Here is a 17627-nt window from a genome sequence, read left to right as displayed (position 1 = left end):
TTTGTTGTTGTTTTTTGTTTTTTGTTTTTCATTACATAAAAGTTCGCTGAATGGGCCTTTAGTTGTGACATAAACAGCTCACACAGACGAACGCTGTTCATCAATGTACGTGGTCTATGACATGTCCCAGGGACATGTCCAGGCTATGTCTAGCGCCATCTAGCTTAGTCATCGGTGTATCCGTTGATGGCGCATATTCATCCCATGCTCTGACCAGAAGGGGAGGAGCGGTCAAGTTACCCTAATTCTTGACGTCGCCATTTTGATAATAATATATATACTGCCCATCTTTGCCTCTTCGAGCTTTTCAATGATATCTTTGCCATTAGTTTTGCCCCTTATTTCAGCATTCTTTTAAAGTGGTGATACGTAGCATTTTTCTTTCCATAGCATAGGCCTACATATCAATTTGTAAGCAAAAGTCATAGTTCATTGAATTTACAACCGTATGACAAAACAGACGAAAATAGTAACTTTTTGCACAAGATTTGCAATTTAAAGAGAATATGGACAATATAAGTGTGCTTTTTCATTTAATGACATAAAATTTGAAAAATATTGTAAGGAACACTTGACGTTTTGACTTTTAAAACTGACCTACATTTTGGTCAAAAATTGTGCTTGTATAGGTAGTTTTCAACAGATTTTCCACATTCGCCTTGCTATAACATTAAATTGCGTTATCTGTTGACCTAGTGACGAAAAGTGTTTTTAGGGGGGAGTGTTAGCTTTCGTTTGATATAAAAACAACTCTGATTGGATGAAGAGAACACTTGAGGTTTCGACAAAAACCAATCAAAGAGGCCCATTTTCAGCTAGAAGCTCCACAGCTCCTACATTGGTGGAGACATTCACTGCTTGTTGTTCTCTGCATGCTTGGAGACTCTTGCAGGTGTATCGAGGTGGAAACTGTGCGCATGATGTTTTATGAGAGAATCGTTTTTGTATAGAAACCTTTCCATATGCTGTGATCTTGAGTTTTCCAACTAAGGTGTTATAGGCCTATGGCCATGCGTTTTGAGTTGGGCCGGTAATGCGTTACATGTTTTCGTGAGATGAAAATTGCATGTTTTTTCGTTTGGATATGAATATCTTTCACACATTATACCCAACATATATAAAAGTATACATTTTCTGGCTGCCAATGAAGCAAGGAATCCAAAAATGCACTTTAAAATGGCACAGGGTGTAACACTAATGAGTTATGAAACTGAAAATACCAGATATTTTAGGGAAAAAATGTAAAATTTGACAAATTTAAAAAGAAAGTTAGCTTCACCCCACATATTTAAAAGTTCCATATTTGAATTCCTCTCAATCAGAGCTTTAAATACATAACATCATAGGGATCAATAAAGTTAAAATGATTTTGCGCCAGCCTCTTTCAAGGCATATTTTCCCATTGACTTCAATGTGTAACCCGAACGGAAAATAAAATATGCAAAATTGCTTCTCAAAGCAAATTATATTACCTGGAATATGATTGTATGGTGTTATAGTATGCAGTTTAAAGTGAATTGTAAAAATGTGAAAAAAAGAAATGGACCTCTTGCATCATATGACCCTGGGGGTCACTTTTATTAAATTTGCTCCTCCTGATCCTCCTCCTCCTGATCCTCCTCCACCCCGCACATTATGCTAATTAGAGGCAAATTATTCAAATGTTAATAACTTTTACAACTTTTGTAAGGTTTACTTAATTGGTCTCATCACAAGCTTTAATTTGACACCAAATTTAACTACATAAGCTGCATATTAACTGAGAAAATTAAAAAGATGAACCCTAAAATGCCGCGCGCATGTAACATCTCCACCTATTTACTGGCCCAACTCAAAACGCATGGCCCTATAATAGGTCATTGTAGCACATATCCTAGTAGATCCTTAGCACAGATTCTTCTTGTATATTTCACCATTCCCCCCAAAAGTGTGATATCTCTGAGTGTAAAAAGTTAATTTGTTTCAAGTCTTTTGCTCTGGAAAACCAGTGCTATAGCTTCCAAATTAGCTATTTTGATGGCACCATCGGTTACATGTAACTTGGTGAAATGGTTAATGACAAGTTCAAAATGTATGTTCAGTTTTATTTATTTATTTATTTTTTATTTCTTTATTAATCACAATTTTGGAGGTAAAATATCTGTTTGTCCATCGGGCAAGTGCACGGTCCATCGTTTGCTTATTTCGAACACATATAAATAATAATTTGTCATTCTTGGCTGAAACGGAAATATTACATATTGCCCAACATTAAGAACTAAAGCTGGGAATTAGCTTCCAATCGAAAGTTTTCTCGGACAAAATGTTGCTTCAAATTAAACATTGTCATGAATAATTAATGCAAACGTTTTAAAACTTTAAACTTGAAGCATTAAACATTATTTTAAGGGGGCACTACACCCCTGTGGTAAATTTGTGACTATTTTTGCATTTTTCTCAAAAATAATAACACACTGATAACTTAAGTTATGTATATTATTGGGGCAAGGAATCCAATTACTACACTGAAATTTCAGTGACTCAAGACACACGGTTCAGTATATATGATCGGAAATGAGGTACATCCAAGCGGTACTTTATTCCTTATCATAAATAAAGAACCGCTTGTCTTGGGTCACTGAAATTCCAGTGTAGTAATTGGATGCCTTGCCCTATACTTTTTACCACTGTGTTATTAGTTTTTGAGAAAAATGCAAAAATAGGCACACATTATCGAGGGTGTAGTAATTACCCCTTAAAGTATCAAAAATTAAAAGCTGCAAGCTCATCACTGCATGTCTTAATCATGTCTTTCTTCGTTTTTTGAAAAGTTTAACATTGCACTAAGAATATTAAAGCTGTTAATGATAATATTTCAGGAATCCATGTTAAGTATTGACCACTGTGAAGGTAAATCAAAAGTTATATATTCAGGTGCTTCAGTGAAAGCATGAATAATAATTCGACCTAACGGGTAGGCGTATCTATCCATAGAAATCTCGGATCCTTCAGCAGGGCAGCAAGTTGTTGATTATATGGTCTGTAAAAGTTTTGAAGAAGTTCCTTTGATTTAGTCCATATATGTCCGTAGATTTCACCCTGTTTCTGAGTTACTGCTTTTATATTTATACCATCTGTGGCTCTCTTCGACAAAGGAGGAAGATCATCATCGGTGATTGGATCTGTATGGAAAAAAATGAGTTACGGTTGGTCTTAACCCTGGATTGGAATTATGACTTTTGGGCCTCATAACTGCTAAATTGTTGGTCTAAAGTATTTAGAATGGCAAAGACTTGACAAATCCATATGTGAGGTCAAATTTGGGCAAAAATGCTCAGTTTTGGAGACAATAAAAAAGGGGTTATTTTTATTCGATTTTTTTTTTCGGGAAACGTAACAAAAATTCTTGAGTCAAAAATTCTTTTTTTATTATTAAATTTATAACTGATAAAAGTATAAAACCGTACCCGGTTTTTTTTTATTTATTTTTTTTTGTTTTTTTTTTAAATTTTGATCAACTTCAAAAATATTTGAAATATGGGCGAAAATCGGGCTTTTTTATATAATTTTTTTTTTTTCAAAGTTGGTCAAAATTTAAAAAAATGAAAAAAAAATTAGTTATTTCATCTCATGTTGATAAAATCAACTCGTTGCAATTGTTTTTATTTTTTAAATCCGTACGTACCTATATCAAGAAATTCAAATAGTCTTGGTAGTGTTCTCATTTGCCGATGTAGATGCCAATCTTCAGTACGTAATAGAAACACTTGATCTCTTGGAAACACATCAAACCATTCTTGTAAGTGTACAACATACAAGCCTATTTGAATTCTCTGTAAAAGAACAAAAATAATGATTGAAACGTGAGCACTAATTGTCAAAATCGGGATGCCAGTGACGACTGGAAACGTCAAGATTTTTGTATGGGATGAAACCAAACCTCGACTGGCGGTCGACCGCCGATTCCGGGCGGTTCCGTCCTGTTGGAGCCAGTTTCTATTGTTCTAAACAATGAAATGCGGTTCCGCCGCCTGTAACCGCCGGTCAATAGGCGGTCGAGTTTTGATTTCATCCCTACGCTGTCTTCAAATTCGTCGTTATTATGAAATCAGCCATATCCCTGTGGAAGATTTAGGGACCGTTCACAAACACTTGTAAGGGGGGCCTGATGCAAAAAAAATTTATCGCGAAAATTTTTCGGGCTCCCCCTTTACAGACCTCAAAAATTTCAGGCGACTTTTTTGACATGAAACTTATCGGTCAACCCCAAAGAAAAGCATATAAACTCAATTTTCCCAGGCCCCCCTTAGGAGGGTTGCATCAGGCCCCCCTAAAAAGTGTTTGTGAACGGTCCCTTAATAAAAGTTATCCACAGAGGGAATGTGATTTTCAAATGGAATTGGCTTGTGTTAATTATTATTTTTGAAACCCATACTCCTCCTGTATATGTGGCTTTGCCTATGCCTTCCAAACTGGAGTGAGTATTTCAAATGGAAATTACCCAATTGTCTATTAATCTATTTGAAACCCACAATACATTTTCTAGAAGACTTTAGCTAAATCTTCTTCAGGGGAAATCTGGATTTCAAATAGAATAGTCCATTCTCCGAGATCTTGCTCATATCAACAGCGGACCATAGAATAGACATATACATACTATCACCAATTACCCAATAATAGGTATTTATTGAATGAAATCAAAACTCGACCGCCGGTTGACCGGCGGTTGAACCGCGTTCCATTGTTTAAACAATAGAAATCGGCTCCAACCGGACGGAACCGCCCATCAGCCGGCGGTCGAGTTTTGATTTCCTCCCTAAAGATGATTTACATGATGGTGACGATGGCGATGATATTGGGATGATGATAAAGGCGGTGGCGGTGATGATGAGGAGGAGGATGGAGATGATGATGAAACCGACGCCACAGATAACAATATTTCTTGTAATTAACGTAGCGGATGGGTACGACGAGGACGACCGTAAGATATCGCCATTATTACATATTACATATATCGAGGGGTCAGTGACACAAAGACGTAACTCCATTTTTTTGCGAAAATTTAGCACCATTGAAAACAATGAACATAGAAACATAGACGTAACTGCTATGTATGTGAACCATTATCTTTCTTTTTTTAATTCATTTTTCTCAGAATGGCCAAAACGGAGTTACGTCTTTGTGTCAATGACCCCTCGATATGTTATTACATGCCTGAAGTATATATTATTATTATCATCATCATTATTTCTTGTAATCAACATACCGGTTGATAAGGAAGATTAGCGCAAAATCTCAAATCACATCTTTTCAGACAATTTTTGAATGTTTGCAAAGCATCCAGCAGAAGCATGTGAAAATATTCAGGAGATGGATGCTGGTAGAAGGCGTAGTAGTCGGACATCACTCTAAAATAAAGGAGAACAAAATAGTTATTATGTGGAGGAAATCAGTAGTCGATTTTGGTTCAAGAATTAACTAACAAATACAATTTACGGTACCATGTTTACCTTGCAACATCAACAATCAAGGCCTGCATGTGCTGCAGGCCTACACTCTTAAAACAATCTACTCATTTTTGAATAGAAACATGTCAAATTTGACAACGGACACTATTCGGATAGGGATATAACAGATTTCTCTTCAAAATGAACAGATTTCTCATCAAAATTAAATCGGATATATCAAAATGATTAAAAAAAACTCATAAAATTTGATAGTATTGCCTTGTCATTAAAAAAAATTAATACGTTCTTGTTAAAAATGAATTGGTTCTTGTCAAAAATGACCAAAATATAGTTTGAAATTCATTTTAATACGATTGTCGGTTCAAAGTGATTATATACCTTATCAAAATGAACAGTATATCTTATCAAAACAAATAGTTACCGGATCAACAATAAATGTGTAGAAATTCTTTTTTTTTTTGCGACAAAATCTGAAATTTGAATTGAACGACAGAACACATGTAATACGAACAAAAATATTAGCCAAACTTGATGGCTGAAATCTCTTGTTTGCGAGAATCACGTGTCTTTAATTGTGTGTCTTTATGTTATGTCTTATTTACACGTAATGTCATAATACATACGCCGATCGACCTAGTAGCGATCGACGGACAGATACGCGCATTGACGTGACGATATTAGGCGCTGGAATGAGATAGCGATTTTCTTTTTCATTTCAAATTAAAAGGGCATATATCTGATCATATCTGAAAGCGAAGACTAACATTTTGTGAACAAAAATAAAAATCCAGTTTGAATAAAAATCAATAAATATTGAAAGATAAAAAAAAAATCCATATTTATAGTTGTTACAATGGGCTATTCGATTTCAAATCCATACTCCCCCTGTGGACGATTTTGGAAATATCTTCCACAGGGGGAGTATGAATTTCAAATGGAATTAGCACATTAGGCAGCTCTATTTGATTTCCATACACCCTCTGAGAAAGATTCAACCTGAATCTTCCACAAAGGGAGTAGCCTTGTTCAAGGCCTTCTCAATTTCCTCCCTCATGACCACCACTTGAATCCTATCACTACTTTTGGGCTCGCCAAGTCCATGATATGAGGGCCACAGACTGCGGCTGATTATAATCATGCGTAAGTCGAACTCGGATTGAGCCTGCGAGCCCGTAGGGCTTCATTTTGGCGGTTCGTAAACTCGAAGCCCGAAAATGGTCATGAGGGATGGGAGGAAATCTTAGAAGGCCTTGAACAAGGCTACAAAGGGAGGGTGAATTTCAAATAGAGTTACTTCAGTAATGTGCTAATTCCATTTGAAATTCATAGGGCCCTACTCCCCCTGTGGAAGATATTTCCAAAATCTTCCACATAGGGGTAGTGTGGATTTGAAATGGAATAGCCCACTATTGCTTTGAAATTCAAATTAATTTGTGTTACCTGTTGATAGGATTTCTGAGTACGGCGATAATTTTAGCTTCTGGTTGTACCGAGTGTATCACTTCAGCCCATGTGAATGGTAAAGATAATTGTCCTGTTGACGATATGGCTCTCTTCATGATTAATAAATTGTCCCATAACGTAGAAGCCGAACCATCACCTAAAACGAAAGAATATACTAAATACTCGACCCAACATACAATGATTGACGGCATAAAACAAACAGGATTTGTTAAGTCTACTAATTCGCATTTCATCAATTGAAACTTCACTTTAAAATTAAAAACTTAAATAGCAAAATTAGCAATATTAAAAATTAATTGTTAAAGTCATAATGTACAACTTTTATAATGATTTTTTAAACCTGATTTATTTTGGCATATCCCATCTTTATCTTAAATGGAATCGGCAAAATTCGTTGTATATAATTGTGTGGTCAAGATAACAATTTTGATATAATATATCATAATTCAGTAGTCACGCATAGAACACCACGTTAAACCCTCAAAATAACCATTTAGTTTCTTTCACTTTACCTTGTAATTTCGGCTTTAAATGGACATAAATCTTTCCCGACGTTTATTACTATTATCATGCCAGCATTTTGTAACTATTTTTGCGTCTTTAGAACATAAATATGCATGCATTTTTCAAAGATTTGGAAATTTAAGGTGGCTTGTAATGGTGGACGAAAAAACATTGACATGGAAAATCATATTTGGCGCTTTTATCAAAAACTGCTCATTTTTGTCAGAAATCTGTATGCTTACCTGTTATTAGATTACTTCCTTGTTTCGCATTTGGATTCTTGTCGACGACAATTCGCTGATATTCAAAGTAACCAAACATATTATCAACTGCAAAGTGAAGAATTAAAGTGTTATGTCATTTACATTGTTTCGTCTATTGAATAATCCGGTACATAAATCAGTGCTACTTTAGATCATTGAATAATCTGGTACATAAACCAGTTCTGCTTTAGATTATTGAATAATCTGATACATAAAGCATACAACACTGCTTTGGATTATAAAGATAATCTGGTGCATAAAAACATTACTGCTTTAGATTATAGAATGATCTGGTACATAAACCATTACTGTTTTAGATCGTTGAATAATCTGGTACATAAACCATTACTGTTTTAGATCGTTGAATAATCTGGTACATAAACCAGTTTTGCTTTAAGCTGCTTTAGATTATTCAATAAACTGGTATATGAAGGATGCAGTATTGCTTTAGATTATAAAAAATAATCTGGTACATAACCTTTACTGCTTAAGATGATTGAATAATCGGGTATATAAACCATTATTGCTTTAGATCGTTGAATAATATGGTACATAAACCATTTCTGCTTTAGATTATTGAATAAACTGGTACATAAACCATCACTGCTTTAGCTTATTGAATAAACTGGTACATAAACCATTACTGCTTTAGCTTATTGAATAAACTGGTACATAATCCATTACTGCTTTAGCTTATTGAATAAACTGGTACATAAACCATTACTGCTTTAGCTCATTGAATAAACTGGTACATAAACCATTACTGCTTTAGCTCATTGAATAAACTGGTACATAAACCATTACTGCTTTAGCTTATTGAATAAACTGGTACATAAACCATTACTGCTTTAGCTTATTGAATAAACTCAGTGGTACATAAACCATTACTGCTTTACCTTATTGAATAATCTGGTACATAAACCATTACTGCTTTAGCTTATTGAATAAACTGGTACATAAACCATTACTGCTTTAGCTTATTGAATAAACTGGTACATAAACCATTACTGCTTTAGCTTATTGAATAAACTGGTACATAAACCATTACTGCTTTAGCTTATTGAATAAACTGGTACATAAACCATTACTGCTTTAGCTTATTGAATAAACTGGTACATAAACCATTACTGCTTTAGCTTATTGAATAAACTGGTACATAAACCATTACTGCTTTAGCTTATTGAATAAACTGGTACATAAACCATTACTGCTTTAGCTTATTGAATAAACTGGTACATAAACCATTACTGCTTTAGCTTATTGAATAAACTGGTACATAAACCATTACTGCTTTAGCTTATTGAATAAACTGGTACATAAACCATTACTGCTTTTGATCATGAATTGGGACATATACCATTACTGTTTCAGGTTATTGAATAATCTGGAACACACACCAGTACTGCTTTTGATAATGGACTAATAATCTGGTTCATACGCCAATGCTGTTTTAGATCATTGAATAATCTGGTACATAAAACACGCAGTACTGCTGTAGATGTTAATAATAATCTGGTACATAAACCATTACTGCTCTAAATTATTAAATACGCTGGTACATAAACTATTACAGCAGTCAAACATAATGCGTTTCATTCGATGCATGCATGTATACACAAGTCAAGAACTAATATCGTGCCATTATCTTGAACTACAACATCTCTGAGATCAATGAATGAACTTCTTCGAAATTTCCCGGAAAAGAGGAAGATGACAAACTGTTCAAATGATTAAAATATCTTCAAAACACCACATTTAAAAAGAGATAAGAAGAAAGAATGGTCCACCCTCCCGACACAAACACACATTCTGGGAGGCAAAGAAAGGTACCCCAGCTCTAAAATTCGATTGTACTTACTTGCTTTATTGCGCCTGCTCCACCAATGTGGCTCCTTTTCGTTGTACAATATAGCCGGATGCCTGTGGAGTTGAGCCCATAGGTCTGTCGTCCCAGACTTGGGCGCTCCGATGAGATAGAAATACGGTAGACACGCCCATGCCTTCAGACAAGAGGTACTGGCGTATGATTTACAGAAACATGGGGATTTGTAGCTGGGTAGACGAGGCTTGGTAAATTCCTTGAATAACTGAAAAAGAAAATAATGTGTGAAATTTGTAATGATTACTTATGATGATTAGTATGTTTGTATGTTGTATGTATGTATGATTACTTTGCTGATTTTATATTCATAAATGCTGCACAAAATTTGGGATATAATTTAAAAACTATTTCTCGATGGAGACCCAAAATAAGGAAAGTCTACATTGATGTTACAGTTGCTTTATTGTGGAAATATATTTATTTAAAAAACTATTTCTTGATGGACATCAAGGAAAGTCTACGTTGATATTACGGTTGCTTTATAGTGAAAATATATATTTAAAATACTATTTCTCGTTGGACATCCAAAATAAGGAAAGTTTACGTTGATTTTACAATTGCTTTATGAATATATGTGACGCGATCTGGTCTATCTGCTTTATAGTGAAATTTGTTTCCCGTCGGACACCCAAAATAAGGAAAGCCTGCGTTAATTGTACAATTGTTTATGGTGAAAAACATATATATATTTAGAAACAGTTTCTCGGTGGACATCCAAAATAAGGAAAGCCTACGTTGATTTTACAATTGCTTTATAGTGAATATAATAAGCCATTTCTCTGTGGATAACCAAAATAAGGAAAGCCTACGTTGATATTGCGGTATAGCTTTATAGTGAAAAGACCCACTAGTGAGTTTCAATTTTGATATTTATCCTTGCAAGTAGGCAAAGGAACCAAATTAGCTCCGGTACCAATCTTTCATGAACACTCTCACCCTGTAGGCCTATCGTGAGGGACCACATTCAAGAAACTACTTGTCAGTGGAGAACCAAAATAAGGAAAGCCTATCTTGTTAGCGTAACATAATAAACCCGACACCAAAAAGAAATTCCTCACTTATGTGACCCGTCATAAATCTAAACCGGCTCATGTTGTGACGATTCGATTGATACCGTCGTGTGCAGTATCTTGATCTTGTTAGTCTAATTTAATAACACATTTGCTATAAAAACCTCTAAATTGACAAAGATTTATACAAGTAGGCCTACATGAAATTTGGTGCATTTGTAAAAGTTGCAAACTAAAAAAGAAGCGACCATAACATACACAGCCCGAAGCAACCGCTAGGTCATATCGATCGCATCATGCCCTATATATACCTAATTTACCATGCCCAAGCAATCCACGCGTTTTAAATTAACAATTTAAGAGGCATTATCTGTTATTTTGGAGAATTTTTAAAAATGTTTGCCACGGTCAAAAATGGATTTCCTTTAAACTTTCATATTTGATGGACCTTGACCTGAAACAAACACACATGAAATAAATTTGGGAAAAATATCTCCGTTGCCATGGTAACAGCCAAATTTTCATTTTATGCCTATTTTCACAATTTTTGCATTTTTCAGCAGTCAATTTGTCAAGTTTTGAAGCCAGTGTTACTAATATACACAATATATATATACTGTTTTCTTTATAAGGTGTGAATAGGTCAAACCTTAGATGCCGCATTGAAAGTATAAAAATAATCACCAGATGTCAGGTTGGGTTATACCATTTATTTGAAATAAGGGTGTTTTTCAATTTTTTCAAAGTATGAAAATATACCAACTTTGTATAGCTCATAAACCATATGGTAGTGCTCCGATTTCAACATCGACCACAGCATGTTGAGATGATACATTGATCTTATGAAAAATTTACATTTGAGCTTGGGGAAAAAACATCTGTTTATACAGTGTTGCCAGACATTTTCCTATTTTTTCGAAATTCAGCACAAGTCTCACCTTAAGTTAAATGATGTTAAAATGAAACTTCACCCTTTCAAGGAACATTTTTTAGAAAGAAAGTTAATTTCATATCAAATTTGATCAGTTATTAGGTCAGTGTTGCTCCAAACCACATGGGTGTTGCCCAAATCGGGGTTTAATTGTGTAAGATATGGACATTTTTCAGCTTTTTCAGCTATTTTCAGTCTTAAAAATACCAAAATACAATGACATGCATTCCTAAAATAAAGATGTGAAAATGAAACATCGACCTCATCATGTTGAGATGATACATCGGTCTTATGAAAAATTTACATTTGAGCTTGGGGAAAAACATCTGTTTATACAGTGTTGCCAGACATTTTCCAGACATGTTGTTCCGATCCACATGGGTGTTGCCATAATTAGGGTTAAATAGTGAGATGTGGTTATTTTCAACTTTTTACAAGTTTTAAAAATACCAAAATACCATGGCATGCATTCCTTAAAAAATATGTGAAAGTGGAACATCAACTTCACCATGTGAAATGATACATATTTGGTCTTATGAAAAAATTACACTTAAGCTTGGGAAAAACATATCTTTATACAGTGTTGCCAGATATTTTCCTTTTTTTCGAAATTTAACACAAGTCTCACCTTAAGGGCTGGGGTATGAACGTTTGGACAGTATTTATTTTGGGACATTAGAGCACATCAGACATATCGAAATGCATTCTGAATACGAAGAATGTCATTCTGATGTCAAATAATTTTGATATTTTGAAATTCGCAATTTAATACACATTTTATGGCAAATCATTAAAATTGATATTTTTGATATTTAACAGTACTTGAAGTAAACTTTATAAATCTGATGATTTATACTTAAAGTGTATGTAGGTGGGTTGAAAAGCCGACGATCAATTGAAAATTTTGACCTTTCGTATTCAAGATATGGATTTTTTTCCCAAAACACCAAAAAAAATAGGTCTTTTTGGGAAAAAAATCCATATCTTCAATATGAAAGGTCAACATTTTCAATTGACCGTCGGCTTTTCCTCCTGCTACATACACTTTAAGAATATATCATTAGATTTATATAATTTACTTCGAGGACTGTTATATATCAAAAATTCGAAAATATCAAATTTTTATAATTTGTCATAAAATTTGTATTATATTGTGATTTTCAAAAATGAAAATTATTATTTGATATCAGAAAGACATGCTTCGTATTCAGAATACAATTCGATAGGTCTGAGGTGCTCTCATGTGCCACAAAAAATACTATCGAAACGCAATAAACGCTCATTTTAGATCCCTTAAGTTAAATGATGCGAAAATGAAACTTCACCTTCACAAGGAAAGTTTATTAGAATGAAATTTACTTTCATATAAAATTGGATCAGTTGTATAAATGGTCAGTGTTGTTTCAAACCACATGGGTGTTGCCATAATTACGGTTTAATAGTGAGATATGGACATTTTCAAATTTTATAGGTCTTAAGGGTTCAAATAGTGACGTTTTCACATATTTTTGTGGACTTTATAGCACATCAGACATATATTGAAATTTGCGATATAATACAAATTTTATGGCAAATGATTAAAATTTATATTTTTGAAATTTAACAGATCTCAAAAGTAAATTGTATAAATCTAGTGATATGTACTTAAAGTGTATGTAGCTGGAATGAAAAGCCGTCCATCATATGAAAATTTGACCTTTCGTATTGAAGATATAGATTTTTTCATCAAAACACCTAAAAATGTAGGTCTGTTGGGAAAAAATCTATATCTTCACTATGAAAGGTCAACTTTTTTAATTAACATTAATTAATTGATTAGTGGTCGGGTTTTCATCCCAGCTACATACACTTTAAGTACACATCATTAGATTTATTAAGTTAACTTTGAGGACTGTAATATGTCAAAAAATTTAAACAAATTCAATATACATAATTTACCCTAAAATTGTTATTGTATCGCGAATTTTAAAAAAAATCAAAATTATTTTATATCAGAAGGACATTCCTCGTATTCAAAATGCAATTTGGTATGTCTGGTGTGCTCTCAGGTCCGACAAAAATACTGTGCAAAGGTGGGTGACGAACCCCTTAAAATACAACACAGAAAACATCAAACATGTATACTTTAAATATACATAAAACCCATAATATTTTTACCAATACACATACTAGCTAGGCTAAAATAAATTAAAATAACATAAGATTGTTACATTACAAAAAGATGCATATAAGAGTAAGATAATGTTTAAATTACGCCTACCCCATATTATTAAAGTACACATCCCAACTATACTTGCAAAAAAGATATGGGGAAGAAATGGGCAACAAACTAGTTCCAGCAAATGTCTCGAAAGATATGAGAATAGTCAAAGACAATGCACAGAACCTTTTCACAGCCAGACAAATTAATGTCCAGTTACTTTTCCCGAGAGGAGCTCGCAGGAAAGTCGAAAGTATGATATTTAAAGTCATGCTGAAGAAGAAATGACCATTGAAATGTTGCAGTGATATTGTTGCTAATTCTCTGTCATTCAAGCATCCCCTGCTCATTGATGACATGAATTTGTATGAGCTTGTAAAAAGGAAGCAGCTAACTAAAATTAAGCTTTCAAGACTGAAGGAGATGTATATGAACACTTTTGCAGATACTTGCAGGGTTAAAGCAAAATAAAAAATCACTAAATGTTGATAAAAGTTGTCTGAGGAAATATGCGTTTCAAGTAGAAAAAGAGGACTCCGGAGGGGGTTCTCCATGGTTAAAGGTATACGAGGATGTGCCACGGTTTTGGGGGTTCCTTAGCAATTTTGGTATGTCGATTGGTGGGTTTTCAGTGGAGACAATACGCTAAATTGGGCGCATTAAGGCAAAAGTGCCCATAAAAGTGCCAAATTTTTTGGGTGTTTTTTGTGAAAAATTGGAATACTATAGCTATAACTTTAATAAGATGTCATTTTAAAATTGAAAATGTATCCACATTTCACTATTAACTCTATTTATAGTGGCATCATCAATGTGGTTTATTCATGGCAGCGATTTAAACAATATAAATCCTAAAGTGAGACATACGTTGAATTTTGAATATAATCTGATAATATCTGGCAATACTGTATGGAAGGAAATATTTTCCGAACTCAAATTTAAAATTTAAATTCACATACTAAGTGTTCTTAGGTTAATTTTTAACCTTAATATTGCGTTCATTCCACAATAATTTTAAGGATGTGTACTATTTTTAAGACTTGTAAAAAAGCTGGAAATATCTAAATTGTTATATTAAACGCCAGCTATGGCAACACCCATATGGCTTAGAATAACACTGACCATCCCAGATGATCAAATTGAATATGAAATTAACTTTCTTTCTAAAACTTAGGGCGAGACTTGTGTTGAATTTTGAAAAAATAGGGAAATATCTGGCAACTTACCTCCACACCAGATCAAAATAACTTTTTCATAAGGCCAATGTATCATCTCAACATGACGAGGTCGATGTTTCTTTCTTTATTATAGAAATGCATTTTGGTATTTTTATGACTTGTAAAAAGTTGAAAAATCCACACCTCACAATTAAACCCCAATTATGGCAACACCCATGTGGTTTATCTGGCAACACTGTATAAACTGATGTCTTACCCGCCCCCGATCAAAATAACTTTTCATAAGGCCAATATATCATCTCAACATGACGAGGTCGATGTTTCTTTCTTAATTATAGAAATGCATTTTGGTATTTTTATGACTTGTAAAAAGTTGAAAATATCCACAAAATCACAATTAAACCCCAATTATGGCAACACCCATGTGGTTTAGAACAACACTGACCATTATAACAGATCAAATTTGATATGAATAAAAACTCTCTTTCTAATAAATGTTCCTTGAAAGGATGATGTTTCATTTTCACATCACTTAACTTAGGTGAGATTTGTGTTGAATTTCGAAAAATAGGAAAATGTCTGGCAACACTGTATATACAGATGTGTTTTCCCCAAGCTCAAATGTAACTTTTTCATAAGACCAATGTATCATCTCAACATGCTGTGGTCGATGTTGAAATCGGAACACTACCATATGGTTTATGAGCTATACAAAGTTGGTATATTTTCATACTTTGAAAAAATTGAAAAACACCCTATTTCAAATAAATGGTATAACCCACCCTGACATCTGGTGATTATTTTTATACTTTCAATGCGGCATCTAAGGTTTGACCTATTCATACCATATAAAGAAAAATTATATATATATTGTGTATATTAGTAACACTGGCTTCAAAACTTGACAATTTGACTGCTGAAAAATGCAAAAATTGTGAAAATAGGCCTAAAATTGAAATTTGCCTGTTACCATGGCAACGGGGATATTTTTCCGAAATTTATCCCATGTGTGTTAGTTTGAGGTCATGGTCCATCAAATATGAAAGTATAAAGAAAATCCATTTTTGACCGTGGCAACACTATTCTCAAAAATAACAGATAGTTCCTCTTAATACACCGGGCACTTGAGGTAATCGACAACTTTTGAAAATGCACCATATTTCATGTACCGGTCAATTGTGTATTTAGAGCATTTGGTAGCAAATGCGGTATCAAATTGGAGCTAACAAGATGCTGCATACCACCGCGGTGCACCGTGTCAATCAAATTGTCATAACATGAGCAGGTTTAGATTTATGACGGGCTATGAAATTGAAGAGTTTCTTTTTGTGTCGTGTTTACTTACCACTGGGTAATATTCCTTCATCAGTTTAACCTTCTCGGCATCGGAGTATCGAGTACCGTTATATATCATCTTCGTATCATTCACGTACTGCCATACATCCATACCGGGACTCGGTTTAAATTTCCCGCGTTTTCTGTGTGCGTGTTTAACTTTTGGTTTCTTTAGCCTAACATCCAATATTTCTGTATGATTTATTGCACGCTTGCCCATTTCAGTTCTATAACTTTGGCCATCGTAATAATCCAATGACTCATCGTAGTGTTTATCGTAAAGATTATAGTTTAATTGTTGTGAGTGGTTATTGGTTGCCGTGGTGTTAAACTGACTAATCACCATCTCTGTTACAAATGAGGTAGGTATGACTTTAATTCTTTCATCAAGAAATCGCTGGCGCTGATTATATTTATTTGAAGTAGAGAATGTAGTGGGTATGCTGAACTTTAAATAAAATAAAAGGAAAGGTAGAAACGCTGCGATGAACAAAATTATCCAGAAACACCGGTAACATGGTCGTACATGTGATGACATCTGTAAAATATAGGTAAAAGAACAGGTTTATAACTGCTTTATGGTTGTCATGGTAAATGATTTAGTGCTGAAAGTTAAAAGCAAATTGAACCATGTACAGGGCCGTCGCTAGAGGGGGGTATGGGGGGCGTGACACCCCCCAATACACAATTTTGTCGGCAAAATTTGACTGCTGTCGGCAAAACCAGGTGACTGTCGGCAAATGTAGTCAAAGGTATGTGTGATTGTCGGCAAATTTTGAGAGCCATATATTTTGAGGGTCAACAAATTACAAAAAATTTCCGTCGGCAAACCATACTGTACACCCCCCGAATTATATTGGTTTAGCGACGCCCCTGACCATGTACCCAGCAAACATAAAACATTTTCGACATCATTCGCAAAAGATTATAAAAGGTTGTCAGAAAACGTTTAAATGTCGGGTTATATAAAGGGTACATTAACGCGGCTGTGTACTATAGACATTGTTTCTTTCGCGAAATTGAGTTTTTTTGATATTTTTGTACTTTGTTATGTTTTTTATAAATACAAAGATTGAAAATCCAGATTTGTAAACTCCAACTGCAATATTTTAAGGATCTTATTTCACTAATCCACTCGTGTTTGAAATTGAAAAGGAAAGAAAATCTTTGTTGTACCAGCCAGGGTACACGCGCGCAACAACGCATCGCGTTGCGTATCGCGCAATTTGTTAACGCACAAATACGCTACGCATACGCGACGCTTATCTGTATGCGCGGCGCATCTTATGGAAACAACACGGAAGCACTAATTTCACAAAAACCTAGTGGTCAAATGGCTCCGTTTTAGCTGATAAAATGTGGGTTTTTTTTAAGTTCTTTCCCCCGATTTAAATCAAGTTATGAATGGATTTC

The 17627-nt window shown here is 34.3% G+C and overlaps 1 protein-coding gene across 1 annotated transcript; it reads right to left on the bottom strand.

The window, feature by feature from the left end:
• Window positions 1-2729: 2729 nt before the first annotated feature.
• Window positions 2730-16538, bottom strand: LOC140160300 (carbohydrate sulfotransferase 15-like). The gene is made up of 7 exons (XM_072183573.1): window positions 16225-16538; window positions 9537-9765; window positions 7658-7744; window positions 6888-7047; window positions 5246-5387; window positions 3665-3812; window positions 2730-3161 (listed from the first exon to the last, which is right to left on the bottom strand). The coding sequence occupies exons 1-7, from the start codon at window positions 16432-16434 to the stop codon at window positions 2947-2949; spliced, it is 1191 nt and encodes a 396-aa protein (XP_072039674.1). The 5' UTR covers window positions 16435-16538; the 3' UTR covers window positions 2730-2946.
• Window positions 16539-17627: the final 1089 nt, after the last annotated feature.

Source organism: Amphiura filiformis, chromosome 9, assembly GCF_039555335.1.
Source record: "Amphiura filiformis chromosome 9, Afil_fr2py, whole genome shotgun sequence".
NCBI lineage: Eukaryota > Metazoa > Echinodermata > Ophiuroidea > Amphilepidida > Amphiuridae > Amphiura > Amphiura filiformis.
The sequence above is the reverse complement of the archived record's forward strand: the minus strand, read 5'-3'. Positions and strand labels throughout refer to the sequence as shown.

Bases quoted from the DNA above. Each gene is read 5' to 3' on its own strand.
- LOC140160300 (XM_072183573.1), bottom strand. From the start codon at position 16,434: ATGGGCAAGCGTGCAATAAATCATACAGAAATATTGGATGTTAGGCTA. The intron at 7,745-9,536 runs GTAAGTACAATC...TTCACTTTGCAG, and splicing joins GAGCAGGCGCAATAAAGCAA to TTGATAATATGTTTGGTTAC. The intron at 3,813-5,245 runs GTATGTTGATTA...GTTCTTTTACAG, and splicing joins CTAATCTTCCTTATCAACCG to AGAATTCAAATAGGCTTGTA.